The sequence below is a fragment of the Salmo salar genome, chromosome 06 (assembly GCF_965601325.2).
Source record: "Salmo salar chromosome 06, fSalSal1, whole genome shotgun sequence".
Taxonomy (NCBI): Eukaryota; Metazoa; Chordata; class Actinopteri; order Salmoniformes; family Salmonidae; genus Salmo; species Salmo salar.
Genome location: NC_138296.1, coordinates 53,101,486 through 53,118,147, shown reverse-complemented (window position 1 = coordinate 53,118,147; position 16,662 = coordinate 53,101,486). Strand labels below are relative to the sequence as shown.

Here is a 16,662-nt window from a genome sequence, read left to right as displayed (position 1 = left end):
TAATATAATACATAAATACTATCAATTAGCCTCAAATAAATAATGAAACATGTTCAATTTGGTTTAAATAATGCAAAAACCAAGTGTTGGAGAAGAAAGTAAAAGTGCAATATGTGCCATGTAAAAAAAGCTAACGTTTAAGTTCCTTGCTCAGAACATGAGAACATATGAAAGCTGGTGGTTCCTTTTAACATGAGTCTTCAATATTCCCAGGTAAGAAGTTTTAGGTTGTAGATATTATAGGATATAGGAATTATAGGACTATTTCTCTCTATACGATTTGTATTTCATATACCTTTGACGATTAGATGTTCTTATAGGCACTTTAGTATTGCCAGTGTAATGGTATAGCTTCCGTCCCTCTCCTCGCTCCTACCTGGGCTCAAACCAGGAACACATCGACAACAGCCACCCTCGAAGCAGCGTTACCCATGCAGAGCAAGGGGAACAACTACTCCAAGTCTCAGAGCAAGTAAAGTCACCGATTGAAACGATATTAGCGTGCACCCCGCTAACTAGCTAGCCATTTCACATCGGTTACACCAGCCTAATCTCGGGAGTTGATAGGTTTGAAGTCATAAACAGCGAATGCTTGAAGCATTGGAAGAGCTGCTGGAAAACACACGAAAGTGCTCTTTGAATGAATGCTTACGAGCCTGCTGTTGCCTACCATCGCTCAGTCAGACTGCTCTATCAAATCATAGACTTAATTATAACATAATAACACACAGAAATACAAGCCTTAGGTCATTAAAATGGTCGAATCCAGAAACTATCATCTCGAAAACAAAACGTTTATTCTTTCAGTAAAATACGGAGCCGTTCCGTATTTTATCTAACGGATGGCATCCCTAAGTCTAAATATTGCTGTTACATTGTACAACCTTCAATGTTATGTCATAATTATGTACAATTCTGGCAAATTAATTACGGCCTTTTTTAGGAATAAATGGACTTCACACAGTTTGAGCCAGGTGCCAAACTGCTGCATATACCCTGACTGCTTGCACGGAATGCAAGAGAAGTGACACAATTGCCCTAGTTATAAGAAATTCATGTTAGCAGGCAATATTAACTAAATATGCAGGTTTAAAAATAAATACTTGTGTATTGATTTTAAAGAAAGGCATTGATGTTTATGGTTAGGTACCTTGGTGCAACGACAGTGCTTTTTTTGCAAATGCGCTTTTGTTAAATCATCACCCGTTTGTCGAAGTAGGCACCGCATCGATTATATGCAACGCAGGACACGCTAGATAAACTAGTAATTATGTTAAGATTGATTGTTTTTTATAAGTTAAGTTTAATGATAGCTAGCAACTTACCTTGGCTTCTTGCTGCCCTTGCGTAACAGGTAGTCAGCCTGCCACGCAGGCTCCTCGTGGAGTGCAATGTAAGGCAGGTGGTTAGAGCGTTGGACTAGTAACCGGAAGGTTGCAAAAATGAATCCCCGAGCTGACAAGGTAAAAATCTGTCGTTCTGCCCCTGAACAAGGCAGTTAACCCACCGTTCCTAGGCCATCATTGAAAATAAGAATGTGTTCTTAACTGACTTGCCTAGTTAAATAAAGGTGAAATATATATATATATTTTTTAAACACTCACTCTGAGGGTAAATAATGGAATGAGAGTCTCTTCACATGAGTCCTAAAGGCGTTGAACATTACTACAGTTGAATAAATCATAGTGACCACCACAACCTAGTTATGACGTTACTAGGGGTGTGTGTGTGTGTGTGTGTGTGTGTGTGTGTGTGTGTGTGTGTGTGTGTGTGTGTGTGTGTGTGTGTGTGTGTGGGGGGGGGCTGTGTGTCAAGATTCTCTAATGATGCATTACATAGCTTTCTCTTTCTGGATTTTTCAACAAATTAACAGATTTAACTGTTCAACCAAAATCATCTTTGAAAAAATTGTACTTGTATTGCACATATTCAAGCGGCGCCTTTCTTGTGGAGATGCGGTCAATTGGTAAATAGCTTCTTTTGAGAGGCGAGAGTGAGAATAGTAGAAAAGGCAGAATAATTTTCTGCCACATTGTGGAGAGAGGTGAGATCTGTGAAGCATCTTTCAACAATCTCATGGAGGAAAGCACCTTCATGTGTCTCTCTCACTTTTAGAAGCCTCCAGCACAGTTCCTCACTCATAAATTACAACTTCTCTGAAGCTCTGAGGGCTTCTCACAGTTTCCACTATTCAGTGCTATCCATCAACTGTAAGGTCCACAGTCTTAACATCAATCATGATGTTTGCTTATGACACATTTGACAGCTATATAACTCATTACTACATTTAAGTCTGGGTCACAGGGAAAAAAGCAAGTCAGGACTAGAAATGTTGCTGTTCTATGCATCAAAATATGCCATCCAAGATCCAACAACCATATTGATGTACGCCATTTGATGATTTATTATTCTGGAGAAAGCCCAATGATTAAACCGGAGACTGAGGTTGCGTCCCAAAAGACTGAGGTTGCATTCCAAAGATGGCGCCGACAGTCCTTAGGAAACGTTGAAGTATTTTTTTTAAATGTATTATTTCTAACACTGGTGGCCCAGAAAATCTTAAGTGTTATTGCATACAGCCGGGAAGAACTATTGAATATCAGAGTGAAGTCAACTTACCAGCACTATGACCAGGAGTACGACTTTCCTGAAGCGGATCCTTTGTCCGAACCACCCAGGGCATCTGAACTGATTCCAGAGGCTGACCCAAAACAACGTCGCCGTAGACGGTGCGGCCTTCTGGTCAGACTTCGGAGGCACACACACTACCCACCGCTTCCGAATATATTACTCACTAATGTCCAGTCTATAGATAACAAGGTAGATGAAATTAGGGCAAGGGTTGCTTTCCAGAGAGACATCAGGGATTGTAACATACTCTGTTTCACGGAAACATGACTCTCTCGGAATTTGCTGTCGGAGTCGGTACTGCCACCGGGATTCTTTGTGCGTCGCGCCGACAGAAATAAACATCTCTCTGGGAAGAAGAAGGGGGGGTGTATGTTTCATGATTACCGACTCATGGTGTAATCGTAACAACATACAGGAACTCAAGTCCTTTTGTTCACCTGACCTAGAATTCCTCACAATCAAATGCCAACCGTATTATCTCCCAAGAGAATTCTCGTCGGTTATTGTCACAGCTATGTATATCCCCCTTCAAGCCCATACCACGACGGCCCTCAAGGAACTTCACTGGACATTATGCAAACTGGAAACCATACATCCTGAGGCTGCATTTATTGTAGCTGGGGATTTTAACAAAGCAAATTTGAGAACAAGGCTACCTAAATTCTATCAGCATATTGATTGTAGTACTCGCGCTGGCAAAACTCTGGATCACTGCAACTCTAACTTCCGCGATGCATACAAGGCCCTCCCCCGCCCTCCCTTCGGCAAATCTGATCACGACTCCATTTTGCTCCTCCCTTCCGATAGGCAGAAACTCAAACAGGATGTACCCGTGACAAGGACAATTCAATGCTGGTCTGACCAATCGGAATCCACACTTCAAGATTGTTTTGATCACGTGGACTGGGATATGTTCAAAGCCACAGAGAATAATATCGATTTATACGCTGATTCGGTGAGTGAGTTTATAAGGAAGTGCATAGGAGATGTTGTATCCACTATGACTATTAAAACCTACCCTAACCAGAAACCATGGATAGATGGCGGCATTCACACAAAACTGAAAGCGCGAACCACTGCATTTAACCATGGAAAGTCTACTGGGAATATGACTGAATACAAACAGTGTAGTTATTCCCTCAGTAAGGCAATCAAACAAGGTGAAATGTCAGTATAGAGACAAAGTGGAGTCACAAATCAACGGCTCAGACACAAGACGTATGTGGCAGGGTCAACAGACAATCAAGGACTACAAAAAGAAAACCAGCCACGTCAGACATCGACGTCTTGCTTCCACACAAACTAAACACCTTCTTTGCCCAGTTTGAGGATAATACAGTGCCACCTACCAAGGACAACGTGTGCTCTCCTTCTCCGTGGTCAACGTAAGTAAGTAAGTAAGACATTTAAAACCTCTTGGGGCTAGGGGGCAGTATTGAGAATTTTGAAAAAAATATGTGCCCATTTTTAACTGCCTCCTACACCAACTCAGAAGCTAGAATATGCATATTATTGTTCAGGTTTGGATAGAAAACACTCTGAATTTTCTAAAACTGTTTGAATGGTGTCTGTAAGTATAACAGAACTCATATGGCAGTCAAAACCCTGAGACAAATTCTGACAGGAAGTGGATACCTGATGTGTTGAATTACCTTTAAGCCTATGCCATTGAAACACACAGGGGCTTATTAATTGTTGAGCACTTCCTATGGCTTCCACTAGATGTCACCAGTCTTTAGAAAGTGTTTTGAGTCTTATACTGTGAGAACTGAACGAACAAGAGCCTTGGAACGGTGGTGGCCGATTAGACTCTGGCGCGCAAGTTCATGTTGGGTACTCTCGTTCCAATACGTTTTAAAAGAGAATGAAATCATCCGCCTTGAATATTATTCATGTTCTGGTTAAAAAAGGCACTAATGATTTATGCTATACAACGTTTGACATGTTTGAACGAACGTAAATATTTTTTTCCCCCTCGTTTATGAAGACAAGTCCGGCGAGCATAGATCATGTGCTAACAACACGGAGCTTTTTGGACATAAATTATGAGCTTTTTCGAACAAAACTACATTTGTTATGGACCTGGGATTCCTGGAAGTGACATCTGATGAAGAGAATCAAAGGTAATGGATTATTTACGTAGTATTTTCGATTTTAGATCTCTCCAACATGGCGGTTAGTCTGTATCGCAAAGCGTATTTTTCTGGGCGCAGTGCTCAGATTATTGCAAAGTGTGATTTCCCAGTAAGGTTATTTTTAAATCTGGCAATCCGGTTGCGTTCAAGAGATGTAAATCTATAATTCTTTGAATGACAATATAATATTTTACCACTGTTTTCGAATAGTAATTATTTAATTTGTTGTGCTGCTTGACTGGCGGTTATTGGAGGGAAACGATTTCCTCAACATCAACGCCATAGTAAAACGCTGTTTTTGGATATAAATATGAACTTGATAGAACAAAAAATGCATGCATTGTGTAACATAATGTCCTAGGAGTGTCATCTGATGGAGATTGTCAAAGGTTAGTGCATCATTTTAGCTGGTTTTCTGCTTTTGGTGACGCCTGTCTTTGAATTGACAAAACATTACACACAGCTATTGTCAATGTACTCTCCTATCATAATCTAACTTTATGCTTTTGCCGTAAAGCCTTTTTGAAATCGGACAACGTGGTTAGATTAAGGCGATGTTTATCTTTCAAAGGGTGTAAGATAGTTGTATGTTTGAGAAATTTGAATTATGACATTTAATTGTTTTCAAATTTGGCGCTCTTGATATTTCACCTGTTGTTGATAGGGTGTACCAGGGGTGGGACGCTTGCGTCCCACATAGCCCATAGAGGTTAAACGTGTTAACCCTCGCAAGGCTGCCGGCCCAGAGAGCATCCCTAGCAGTGTCCTCAGAGCATGCTGGCTGGTGTGTTTACGAAAATATTCAATCTCTCCCTATCCCAGTCTGCAGTCCCCCACATGCTTCAAGATGGCCACCTTTGTTCCTGTACCCAAGAATGCAAAGGTAACTGAACTAAATGACTATCGCCCCGTAGCACTCACTTCTGGCATCATGAAGTGCTTTGAGAAACTAGTCAAGGATCATATCACCTCCACCTTACCTGCCACCCTAGACCCACTTCAATTTGCGTACCACCCCAATAGGTCCACAGGTGATCCAATCGCCATCACACTGCACAATCTCACCTGGACACGAGGAATACCTATGTAAGAATGCTGTTCATTGACTACAGCTCTGCATTCAACACCATAGTACCCTCCAAGCTCATCATTAAGCTTGAGGTCCTGGGTCTCAACCCCGCCCTGTGCAATTGGGTCCTGGATTTCCTGACGGGCCACCCCCAGATGGTGAAGGTAGGAAACAACATCTCCACTTCGCTGGTCCTCAACACTAGGGCCCCACAAGGGTACATGCTCAGCACCCTCCTGTAATCCCTGTTCACCAATGACTGCGTGGCCATGCACACCTCCAACACCTCCAAAACAGTTTTCACATTTCATTAATGTATGAGTAAATCGTAACTACCATTTGGTATCCCTCCTTATGGGTAAATTAACTACCATTCATACATTTCACGAACAATTCTCAGGAAATCAAAAAAAAACACTGTTCGCCAAAAATATCAACCACATATGTTTCATGGTCTATGTACATTGCACGGCCGAAAGTATGTGGAAACCCGCTCGTCGAACATTTCATTCGATGTGGTTGAGGTCAGGGCTCTGTGCAGGCCAGTCAAGTTCTTCCACATCACGGACAAACTGAAATGGCCCACCCACACAGAGAGTGTGGTGAAGAAGGCGCAACAGTGCCTCTTCAACCTCAGGAGGCTGAAGAAATTTGGCTTGTCACCTAAAACCCTCACAAACTTTTACAGATGCACAATTGAGAGCATCCTGTCGGGCTGCATCACTGCCTGGTACGGCAACTGCACTGCCCATAACCGCAGGGCTCTCCAGAGGGTGGTGTGGTCTGCACAACGCATCACCGGAGGCAAACTACCTTCCCTCCAGGATACCTACAGCATCCAATGTCACAGGAAGGCCAAAAAGATCATCAAGGACAACAACCACCCAAACCATTGCCAGTTCACCCCGCTACCACCCAGAAGGCGAGGTCTGTACAGGTATATCAAAGATGTGACCGAGAGACTGAAAAATAGCTTCTATCTCAAGGCCATCAGACTGTTAAATAGCCATCACTAACACAGTGAGGCTGCTGCCTATATACAGACTTGAAGTCATTGGATCAATAGTCACTTTAATAATGCCACTTTAATAATGTTTACATATCTTATATTACTCATCTCATATATATATACTGTATTTGATACCATCTAGTGCCTCTTGCCTACGCCGCTCTGTCATTGCTCATCCATATATTTATATGTATATATTCTTATTCCATTCCTTACTTAGATGTGTGTGTATTAGGTAGTTGTTGTGGAATTGTTAGATTACGTGTTAGATATTTCTGCACTGTCGGAACTAGAAACACAAGCATTTCGCTACACTCGCAATACATCTGCTAACCATGTGTATGTGACCAATAAAATTTGATTTGATTTGAAATGACACCCTATTCCCTATGTACTTTTGATTGAACAGTAGTGCACTAAGTAGCTAGGGAATGGAATGTTATTTGGGATGCATCCAAAACAGTTTTCACATTTCATTATTAATGTATGAGTAAATCTTAACTAACATTTGGTATCCCTCCTTATGGGTAAATTAACTACCATTCATACATTTCACGAACAATTCTCAGGAAATCAAAAAAAACACTGTTCGCCAAAAATATCAACCACATATGTTTCATGGTCTATGTACATTACACGGCCAAAAGTATATGGAAACCCGCTCGTCGAACATCTCATTCGACGTGGTTGAGGTCAGGGCTCTGTGCAGGCCAGTCAAGTTCTTCCACACCGATTTGACAAACCATTTCTGTACAGACCTCGCTTCGTGCACAGGGGCATTGCCATGCTGAAACAGGAAAGGGCCTTCCCCACAAAGTTGGAAGCACAGAATCGTCTAGAATGTCATTGTATGCTGTAGCGTTAAGATTTCCTTTTACTGGACCGAAGGCGTCTAACCTGAACCATGAAAAACAGCCCCAAACCATTATTCCTCCTTCACCAAACTTTACAGTTGGCACTATGCATTGGGGCAGGTAGCGTTCTCTTGGCATCCGCCAAACCCAGATTCTTCTGTCAGACTGCCAGATGGTCAAGCGTGATTCATCACTCCAGAGAACACGTTTCCACTGCTCCAGAGTCCAATGGCAGTGAGCTTTACACCACTCCAGCTGGGCATTGCGCATGATGATCTTAGGCTTATGTGGAGTTGCTCGGCCATGGAAACCCATTTCATGAAGCTCCAGACGAACAGTTCTTGTGCTGACGTTGCTTCCAGAGTGCTGACGTTGCTTCCAGAGTCGTTGTTGCTCCTAGACGTTTCCACTTCACAATAACACTTACAGTTGACCCGGACAGCTCTATCAGGTCAGACATTTTAAGAACTGACTTGTTGGAAATGTGGCATCCTATGACGGTGCCACGTTGAAAGTCACTGAGCTCTACAGAACGGGCCATTCTACTGCCAATGTTTGTCCATGGAGATCGCATGGCTGTGTGCTCAATTTTATACATCTGTCAGCAACGGGTGTAGATGAAATTAGAGGTCGACCGATTAATCAGAATGACCGATTAATTAGGGCCGATTGCAAGTTTTCATAACAATCGGACATCGGTATTTTTGGGCACCGATTTGGCAGATTTATTTATTTTATTATTTTTTTATTTTTATTTAACTAGGCAAGTCAGTTAAGAACACATTCTTATTTTCAATGATGGCCTAGGAACGGTGGGTTAACTGCCTTGTTCAGGGGCAGAAAGACAGATTTGTACCTTGTCAGCTCGGGGATTCAATCTTGCAACCTTACGGTTAACTAGTCCAACGCTCTAACCACCTGCCTTACATTGCACTCCACGAGGAGCCTGCCTGTTACGCGAATGCAGTAAGAATCCAAGGTAAGTTGCTAGCTAGCATTAAACTTATCTTATAAAAAACAATCAATCAATCAATCATAATCACTAGTTAACTACACATGGTTGATGATATTACTAGTTTATCTAGCGTGTCCTGCGTTGCATATAATCGATGCGGTGCGCATTCGCGAAAAAGGACTGTCGTTGCTCCAACGTGTACCTAACCATAAACATCAATGCCTTTCTTAAAATCAATACACAAGTATATATATTTTTACCTGCATATTTAGTTAATATTGCCTGCTAACGTGAATTTCTTTTAACTAGGAAAATTGTGTCACTTCTCTTGCAACAGAGTCAGGGTATATGCAGCAGTTTGGGCCGCCTGGCTCGTTGTGAACTGTGTGAAGACTATTTCTTCCTAACAAAGACAGCCAACTTCGCCAAACGGGGGATGATTTAACAAAAGCGCATTTGTGAAAAATGCACAATCGTTGCACGACTGTACTTAACCATAAACATCAATTCCTTTCTTAACCTGTTATGGCTAGGGGGCAGTATTTTCACGGCTGGATAAAAAACATACCCGATTTAATCTGGTTACCACTCCTACCCAGTAACTAGAATATGCATATACTTATTACATATGGATAGAAAACACCCTAAAGTTTCTAAAACTGTTTGAATGGTGTCTGTGAGTATAACAGAACTCAAATGGCAGGTCAAAACCTGAGAGATTCCTTTACAGGAAGTGGCCTGTCTGACCATTTCTTGAACTTCTTTTCCATCTCTATCTTTTACTAAGGATCTCTGCTCTAACGTGACACTTCCTACGTCGTCCATAGGCGCTCAGAGCCCGGGAAAAAACAGAATGTCGTCATCCCAGCCCCAGGCTGAAACACATTATCGCCTTTCTCAAGTGGCCGATCAAGGGACTCTGGGCTTAGGCGTGTGACCCGACCGCCCCCGCCTTTGTGATTTTTTCCTCTGTTTGCCGAAAAGGAGATTCCCTGTCGGAATATTATCGCTTTTCTACGAGAAAAATGGCGTAAAAATTGATTTTAAACAGCGGTTGACATGCTTCGAAGTACGGTAATGGAATATTTAGATTTTTTTTGTCACGAATTGCGCCATGCGCACGACCCTTCTTTACCATTTCGGATAGTGTCTGGAACGCACGAACAAAACGCCGCTATTCGGATATAACGATGGATTATTTTGGACCAAACCAACATTTGTTATTGAAGTAGCAGTCCTGGGAGTGCATTCTGACGAAGACAACAAAAGGTAATGAAACTTTTATAATAGTAAAGCTGATATTGGTGAGTGCTAAACTTGCCGGGTGTCTAAATAGCTAGCCTGTGATGCCTGGGCTATGTACTTAGAATATTGCAAAATGTGCTTTCACCAAAAAGCTATTTTAAAATCGGACATATCGAGTGCATAGAGGAGGTCTGTATCTATAATTCTTAAAATAATTGTTATGCTTTTTGTGAACGTTTATCATGAGTAATTTAGTAAAATGTTAGCGAATTCCCCGGAAGTTTGCGGGGGGTATGCTAGTTCTGAACGTCACATGCTAATGTAAAAAGCTGTTTTTTGATGTAAATATGAACTTGATTGAACAAAACATGCATGTATTGTATAACATAATGTCCTAGGGTTGTCATCTGATGAAGATCATAAAAGGTTAGTGCTGCATTTAGCTGTCTTCTGGGTTTTTGTGACATTATATGCTGGCTTGAAAAATGGGTGTCTGATTATTTCTGGCTTGGTACTCTGCTGACATAATCTAATGTTTTGCTTTCGTTGTAAAGCCTTTTTGAAATCGGACAGTGTGGTTAGATAAAGGAGAGTCTTATCTTTAAAATGCTGTGAAATAGTCATATGTTTGAAAAATTGAAGTTTTTGTATTTTAGAGGAGTTTGTATTTCGCGCCACGCCCATCATTGGATATTGGAGCAGGTGTTCCGCTAGCGGAACGTCTAGATGTAAGAGGTTAAAATCAATACACAGAACTATATATTTTTAAACCTGCATATTTAGCTAAAAGAAATCCAGGTTAGCAGGCAATATTAACCAGGTGAAATTGTGTCAGTTCTCTTGCGTTCATTGCACGCAGAGTCAGGGTATATGCAACAGTTTTGCCGCCTGGCTCGTTGCAAACTAATTTGACAGAATTTTACATAATTATGATATAACATTGAATGTTGTGCAATATAACAGGAATATTTAGACTTATGGATGCCACCCGTTAGATAAAATACGGAACGGCTCCGTATTTTACTGAAAGAATAAACGTTTTGTTTTCGAGATGATAGTTTCTGGATTCGACCATTTTAATGACCTAAGGCTTGTATTTCTGTGTGTTATGATGTTATAATTAAGTCTATCATTTGATAGAGCAGTCTGACTGAGCAATGGTAGGCACCAGCAGGCTCGTAAGCATTCATTCAAACAGCACTTTCGTGCGTTTTGCCAGCAGCTCTTAGCAATGCTTCAAGCATTGCACTGTTTATAACTTCAAGCCTATCAACTCCCGAGATTAGGCTGGTGTAACCGATGTGAAATGGCTAGCTAGTTAGCGGGGTGCACGCTAATAGCGTTTCAAACGTCACTCGCTCTTAGACTTGGAGTAGTTGTTCCCCTTGCTCTGCATGGGTAACGCTGCTTCAAGGGTGGCTGTTGTCGATGTGTTCCTGGTTCGAGCCCAGGTAGGAGCGAGGAGAGGGACGGAAGCTATACCGTTACACTGGCAATACTAAAGTGCCTATAAGAACATCTAATAGTCAAAGGTATATGAAATACAAATCGTATAGAGAGAAATAGTCCTATAATTCCTATAATAACTACAACCTAAAACTTCTTACCTGGGAATAATGAAGACTCATGTTAAAAGGAACCACCAGCTTTCATATCTTCTCATGTTCTGAGCAAGGAACTAAAACGTTAGCTTTTTTACATGGCACATATTGCACTTTTACTTTCTTCTCCAACACTTTGTTTTTGCATTATTTAAACAAAATTGAACATGTTTCATTATTTATTTGAGGCTAAATTGATAGTATTTATGTATTATATTAAGTTAAAATAAGTGTACATTCAGTATTGTTGTAATTGTCATTATTACAAATAAATAAAACAATTGTCCGATTAATCGGTATCAGCTTTTTTTGGTCCTCCAATAATCAGTATCGGTGTTGAAAAATCATAATCGGTCGACCTCTAGTTGAGACCAGCCGAGACAGAGTCATGCATATCAGGAGATACAGGGTCGATGGAGCTCAGGGCTGAAGCTGAGTCGTTGGATTCCTGCAGCAGCAGATGTCTGCATTTCAGGGGAATTAAATCCGAAAAAAGACCAAGACATTCTGCTCTGCTGTAGCCCGCTCCCTGTTCCCCACCGCCGCAGACAGAGACGGACGCAGAGGGAGGGCGAAGGAGGAAGAAAGGGGGAAGGAATGGAGGAAGCCACCAGGTCGAGAGGAGAGGAGGGTAGAGAGGACAGTAGAGCCGTAGGAGGATGGGATGGCATCAAGGTGCTACAGTATGATCTCCCTGCAAGACGGCGTCTGCGAAGCAGACGGCAGACACATGTCCCAGCCCCCAACCCAGAACACAGCCTGCTGCTGCTCCAGCTCTGCACACACACAAACACTCACACACAGACACACACGAACCGAAGATATAAAATATGGCACTAACCCAGAGGCTGCTGCCTCAACAGGGCTCAGTATTTACGAACAGCTGCCTCCTAGTCTCTGCACAACAGCCAAAGCATGTTACATACCCTGGCAGGACTAGAGCTGCCTGCCAAATTAAGATCTCTCTCTCTGTGTGTGTGTGTGTGTGTGTGTGTGTGTGTGTGTGTGTGTGTGTGTGTGTGTGTGTGTGTGTGTGTGTGTGTGTGTGTGTGTGTGTGTGTGTGTGTGTGTGTGTGAGAGAGAGTGTGCGTGTGCCTGCGTGCGTGGAGATGAAGCAGAAGTGTCAGTTTAGGCCTTCATACTGTAATTTTATATGGGTAGTAGAAATTAAATTACAGTGTGAGTTACAGTGAAAGAGTCTTATACACAATGGAGGCAAGACAAAGTCCTTACATCTACTTTACACCTAACATAAGCCTATTCATCAGGGACATACATTCAATAGCAAATATCACCATTGCACCTCCAACTTCATTGCCTATTGTCATCTAAACCTCTATCTCCTTCACAACAGAAGCATAAATACTCTGGAAAAGGACTCGGACGGACCAAATTACTGCTACGTAAACCAATCTCTCTCATCCTCTCAGAGACAAACCAGAGCTCTTAAAAAATTGTCTCTAATTAAAACAGTCCGGTAGGATTTTTATATGAAAGACCTCATCCTCGTCTTTCAACAATTCCAGTTAACATCCCTGGTGTTTCTACATTGACTCACTGAAGCGTCGACACAACCTCCGGAGAACCTCAAGATTATGATCTGAAAGGCAAAACTGATGCTAGATCCGCACTCCTACACTACCTTATCTGAGACACTTTGTGAATATAAGCCCAGAACTTCGTCCTACCTTTGAGAACAATGGGGTCCTTACCCTCCCTCCTCAGCGAATCCAGGACCACATGGAGGGGCTGCGAGGAGGTCACCCTCTGGGGATCCATGGTGTTTTCGTCGTACACCACGATCTCTTTGGAGAAAATGCTTTTGAAGGAGTCCTTGCCGGAAGACTCGCGGCACGACAGGAGGTCCAGCACTGTGATCTTGCCCTGCTGCAGCCGCCGCCGGCTGATCTTGTCCGAACAGTTGATGTGTACCGCGCCCTGGATGTGGCTCTTGTTGTACTCCATGAAGGGTCGGCAATCAATGATGACCGGGACCGGCCCGACCAGGTGGCCCATGGGGCATCTGGCCATCCGCTTGGCCAGCTCATTGGGGTGGATGACCCGGATGGTGGACCCTAGAGCCTTGGGTGGGCCTGAGGTGAGACTGAGGTCGCTAAATGCCTCATGGTGGACCATGCCCATGGGGTTGGAGGAAGAGGCGGGTCCAGCATAGCTGAGGTTGGGGCTGCTGGCGCTCACCTGGCTCTGGTGGCTCTGCTGGTGGCGCTGGTTGTCCTTCTCGTAGGTGGTGACCGAGCAGCAGCTGGCACTGCTGCATCCACACGACAGGGAGCGCGTGGAGCCGTTGGATGAGGGCATATACGTGAGGTTGGTCGCCCGGATCTTCACCACCGTGGTGCTGATGACCGTTGTCTTGCTGCCGTGGCTGGTGACGGTGGTGTCCAGGTAGCTGGTGTCCAGGCACAGTCGGAGTTCCTGAGGTCGGATCGGCCTTGGCAGCGCCACCACAATTCTGTCGTCGAGGGGAGATGGAGGCATGGGGAGGCTGAGGGTCGGGACGTCTACGGAGAACTACATGAAGCCAGTCTACATGGGGAAAGATTGACAGAAGAAACAAAATGTCAGGGCTTGCGTGCATAAAGCATTTCAGAGTAGGACTGCTGATTTAGGATATGTTTTGCCTTTTAGATAATAATCAATAAGATCATTGACACGGAGCTTGAAGCTAGACCAGCACTCCAAGATGCTTTATGAATATGGGCTTAGATTAGGATTCCATTATAGACTAGAGGTCTTCATGGGTCCACCTTAACCTGAATACCCGAGCCCGAACCGGGACTCAAGCAGGCCCGGATCCAAAATTCTAACTTTTCCCTCAGGTTCAGGTCGGGTCCTGTTTGATTGTCATCGGTCTCGGGTCTATGTAACTGCAATTGATAGACCCAAGTGGACCCGAATGGACCTGACCACGGCTCTGCATAGCCTATAGCATATTTATTTTACAGTAATAAGGTGAATCTGTTCACTTTAGAAGGCCTAGCCAACATATGAAGACCAATTCATTAACGAGAAGAGCAACGTGGCTGATAATCTTTTTTTTTTTATTAAGGTCCAATTGGGTCTGATATAGTTGTAGTCGGGCCCATTTGGGTTCGGATCTGATTGTTCAAGTCCGGGTCCCCCTTTCCTTACAATTATTGTGTTGTATAGCACACTGTGTTACTTATACAACTAATATAAGGACAGGACATGAGACGGGAGTAGATTTATTTTTTATTTTACCTTTATTTAACTAGGCAAGTCAGTTAAGAACAAATTCTTATTTTCAATGACGGCCTAGGAACAGTGGGTTAACTGCCTTGATCAGGGCAGAACAACAGATTTGTACCTTGTCAGCTCGGGATTCGAACTTGCAACCTTTCCGTTACTAGTCCAACGCTCTAACCAAATTAACGTGGGCATTGTTTAATGTGTTTCACAGGAAGAACATTCCAAGCATTTCAACGTAGGTAAGCAAGAGGGGGTTACAGGTGCCCTAAAGGGACAAAACTAGAATATCAATACACAACAGATTGGATCCATTCGGCTCCGGGTCTGATTGTCCTCGGGTCCGTTCGGCCCAGTTAAACCAGAGAAGACTTCTGCTATAGGCTACGTGGGTAGAATCAATAATAACCGCAGCATCTATCGAATAGCATGGAGGTTTGTTGATGACCAATGCCACTGACTCTGGGGACAGTGAATGAGAAACTAAACAGCTACAGTCACCAAATATCTGCTAAGTAAACGTCTGCAAGACAACTGCCACAGTCATGGGACTATGCAGGTAAAACAGAGCGCCTACTGACCATTTAGTGAAGGTGGATATAAACCATAGACTATGTGATATATGTGGAGTTTCCAATGAATATGTAGCCTATGAGCAAATAATATAATCGTCACAAATATGTGCAGGTCATACGGGGTTTGAAATTCACAGAGCAAATGGCTGGACTACGCAGCTAGGCTACTGTCAATTTCACATTGCAGTGCAATAAGGCTATGCATTTCAGGTGACAAAAATACTGGAATACTGCTTCAACGTGTAGTAGAGCTACGCCGCAGTTTGGTCTCTCCCTCCAAATCACATCTGGGACAGTCATGGGGTGCGCGAGAGGCTGCTTAAATTTCATCAAACGTTGTAATAATAACGATGTAATAAGCCTGGTCCTCATATCAAAAGACTCCCATGGTCGCGTCGTCCGGCCCGTGCATTTAGTGTCCAGCTGTTTCAACTGGCTGGTAATGTAAGAATAAATCACAGGGTGTACATTCATTGAAGAGACCAGCATGAGGACGTGCTGAGAATAAAAGTATGGAGGGCTTCGGCGGTACAGACACGGTTTGATTAGATGAAACATGTCAATTCCAATTCAAAGACGCCGCGGTTGGACAGCACATATTTATCTCATATAGTGAAACATTGTATCATTTGTAGTGATAGTCTAGTCTGGATCATTTTGGCAACATTGTAGCCAGTAACAGATATTTGTTAAAAGTGATAGTGAAAAGCCAACAGTTTATCATCTGACAGAGGTTGACATGAAGGAAATTAGTTCATGCAACGATCTAAAGGATATAGGATATCGAATAGCCTATAGTTTCATGTGAAATTCCCAATATCTGAAATCGTTCATATTTAACGTTAGCACTGTTATGAGTTGAAATTGCTGAGTATGGTCTGTTCATGTTGATAACGTCAGCGTAATTTCTATACAACTTGTAAGCCACATACACTGTGAAGGGTCGCCTAATAAAGGAATTTTAAAAGTGTACTTACATTTTTGTAAGACAATATTTTGGGTGCTCCGGTTGAATGTTGACGAATTTTATTTGTGCTCAATGTTGATTCCATTCAGCCTTTCCCAGTGCCGTGGATCCGCAACATTTTTACTTTTAGCCTGTTCCCCAGTAATAATATACAAGGGGTTCAGCCAACCTAGAGAAGTGGCACTTTAGGATTGGCACGGGTATGAGCCAATAAACGACTTCATTAATATTAAATTAGTCGTTTTGTACAGTGAGAGCGCAGCGAGAACCAACCCAGTAGGGCGTGTTCCGCAGCGGGTCTTAAAAATCGGCTAGGTAGGGGTAAATCTCAATTGTACCACCTCGTGTACTCTCTCTTGTCTCCTCGCCTCCTTCTCAAAACACATTGGATGA

General features: G+C 42.9%; 1 protein-coding gene across 2 annotated transcripts in view; it reads right to left on the bottom strand.

Annotated features, from left to right (window-relative positions):
* dusp10 (dual specificity phosphatase 10) overlaps positions 1–16,446 on the bottom strand; it is a 28,193-nt gene extending 11,747 nt beyond the window's left edge. Inside the window, exons 1-2 of one of the 2 annotated variants that reach the window (XM_014204673.3) lie at positions 16,280–16,446; positions 13,212–14,046 (exon numbers count right to left, since the gene is read on the bottom strand). In XM_014204673.3, coding sequence (XP_014060148.1) covers positions 13,212–13,998 — 787 coding nt within the window. In that variant the 5' untranslated portion in view covers positions 13,999–14,046; positions 16,280–16,446. Of the gene's footprint in view, positions 1–13,187; positions 14,047–16,279 lie in introns of both variants that reach the window. The other variant, XM_014204672.3, reaches the window with a different exon arrangement.
* Between the last annotated feature and the right edge of the window lie 216 nt (positions 16,447–16,662).